The following is a 2,407-nucleotide window of genomic DNA, read 5'->3' as shown; positions in this document are numbered from 1 at the left end:
TATTGTGGAAATGGGCTCAGAGGAATTTCATGTTCTGCTCTAAAGCATAAGCCAGGAAGGGATGTAGTCTTAATTGGAATGATGTTGGAATGCTTCCAATTCTGACGCTCTGGGAATTTTTTTTCAACCAGAGTTGCTCTTAGGATTTTTGTCTATGTCTGAAGGGATGCTGCTGAATGCCATCATCCACAGGACAGCACCCAACACAAATAGTTATCCAGCTCCAAAGGTCAACAGTGAGAAGGTGTGAAAATCTATTCCACTGGAAGGCTTCTCTAGCCTCACTGTGCACACAATTCACCAAGGACTGTAGTTTCCCAGGGACCCGAGTGACTCTGCTTCTCTAACAAGCTCCCTGGTGGAGTTGATGCTGCAGGTCCTGGTCTGAGGAGCACAGCTTTACAGCAAAGCTGTGGTCCTTTTAGAAGAAATTTAAATGCGATTAAAATTGTTAAGATGGCAATATTACCCAAACATCTAAATGGTGGTTTGCTTGGAAACAAATTTAAAAACTATCCTAAAATTAAACTTATAAATTTCTAAGTATGAACACAGGATGCCATCTTATTTATTTTTGTATTCTTTAATTTCTTGCAGGATCACTTAATGGTTTTTATTTATAAGTCTTTTGGCTGCATTAGGTAACCAATCATTCATCTCAGTCAATAAATCCCCTTAAACACTGTCATTGGTATTCCATACTTGATCAAGAGATGTATATAGCTTGAAAATAAATATGGGGCATAGTAATACAAAGGACAATTTAAAATTTGCTTTATCATATTTGAGGCCATCTTTGACTCCCGGGCCATAGGAAGTCATTCTATTTATTTGAATTTCCTTTTCTGTGTAGACTCCATTGTAGATACATATTTGATAATCAGTTTTGCCGGTGACTAATGTAAGCAATGGGTACATACAGCCTGAGAAGAGAACAGGATACCAACTCGGAAAATAAAACCAATGGCCTGTTATAAAACACACGTGTATGTTCATCAGGAAGACCACATAAGGCAGTGATACACAAAGGAATGACAGACACAAAATGAAAAGATGTGATCTTAGATATAGACTAGACTAGACTAGAAAGAATAGAACAGAAATGGCCTTCTTGTCAAATTGAATTTATTCCATCAGAGCGGTATCAAATAACTATTCTTTTAGAAAAACTAAGGACTATTACATGGGAGTGATTTTTGTCATTTGGGAGGAAATTATTCTTAAGAAATTTAAGCAGTTCCATTAGATAAATGGGAACCTCTAATTTTTCCATATCCCAGATTGGGAATCAATTCACAAATAAAGGTAAAAGATCTGTACACTGAATACTATAGAAGGTTTATGAAAAAAAATTGAGGAAGACAAAAAGAAATGGGAAAGCATTCCGTCTCAGTGGTTGGTAGAAGTAAAGGAAGAAAATGAAGAAATAATGGTTCCATATCAGAGAATGGTAAAAAAAATAATAAAAAATAAGTAACTAAATTATACTGATTAGTTGAAAAAATAAAAATTCCAGAAAATAAGTGAAAGAAGAATTCTATATGTCCATAATTTGCTTAAACACACACACACACACACACACACACACACGCACACAATTTCTTTCTCTGAGACCATGAAGCCTCTAATCATGGGGTATTTTTCAACCCCGGGAAAATTGGAACTTTTATAGCTGCCATCTCAGAGAGTCTCATCAGAGCCTCCTTTATGTCTCTGTTCCTCAGGCTGTAGATGAAGGGGTTCAGCATGGGCGTGACCACCGTGTACATCACTGATGCTGTTGCACTTGAGTGTGAGCTCTGGGCATCAGCAGAGCTAAAGTACACTCCTAGGCCAGTACAGTAAAATAGGGAGACAACTGAGAGGTGAGACGCACAGGTGGAAAATGCTTTGTACTTGCCCTGAGCTGATGAGATTCTACATATGCAGAAAACTATCTGGGAGTAAGAATAAAGGATCCCAATGAAGGGACCGCCAGCCAACAGCATAGCTGCAAGATATATCACCAAGTTATTCAGAAAGGTGTCAGAACAGGCAAGTTGGATCATCCGGTCGAGTTCACAAAAAAAGTGGGGGATTTCCACCTCTGTACAGAAGGACAGCCTCAACACCATTGAGGTTTGTAACAAGGAATGCGAGACAGTCAGGACCCAGGACACCAGGACCAGCAGTCCACAGAGCCGGGGGTTCATGATGACCATGTAGTGCAAGGGGTGACAGATGGCCACAAACCTGTCATAGGCCATTATGGTCAAGAGAGAGAGGTCCAGTCCTGAAAAGATTAAGAAAAAGTTCATCTGTGTGATGCAGTCCACATAGGTTATGACTTTGCTCTGAGTCTGGATGTTCCACAGCATCTTGGGGACGGTTGTGGAGGTGACACAGATGTCCACAAAGGACAGGTTGG

General features: G+C 39.7%; 1 protein-coding gene across 1 annotated transcript; it reads right to left on the bottom strand.

The window, feature by feature from the left end:
• Positions 1-1,628: 1,628 nt before the first annotated feature.
• Positions 1,629-2,405, bottom strand: LOC115274363 (olfactory receptor 7A5-like; the record flags this gene model as incomplete). Its single annotated transcript, XM_029917820.1, has 1 exon — positions 1,629-2,405. A coding segment is annotated over one exon (777 nt), but the record flags the coding sequence as incomplete, so codon positions are not given.
• Between the last annotated feature and the right edge of the window lie 2 nt (positions 2,406-2,407).

The sequence above is a fragment of the Suricata suricatta genome, chromosome 12, assembly GCF_006229205.1.
Source record: "Suricata suricatta isolate VVHF042 chromosome 12, meerkat_22Aug2017_6uvM2_HiC, whole genome shotgun sequence".
In the NCBI taxonomy this organism is placed as follows: domain Eukaryota; kingdom Metazoa; phylum Chordata; class Mammalia; order Carnivora; family Herpestidae; genus Suricata; species Suricata suricatta.
This window is presented reverse-complemented; position numbering and strand designations above follow the sequence as displayed.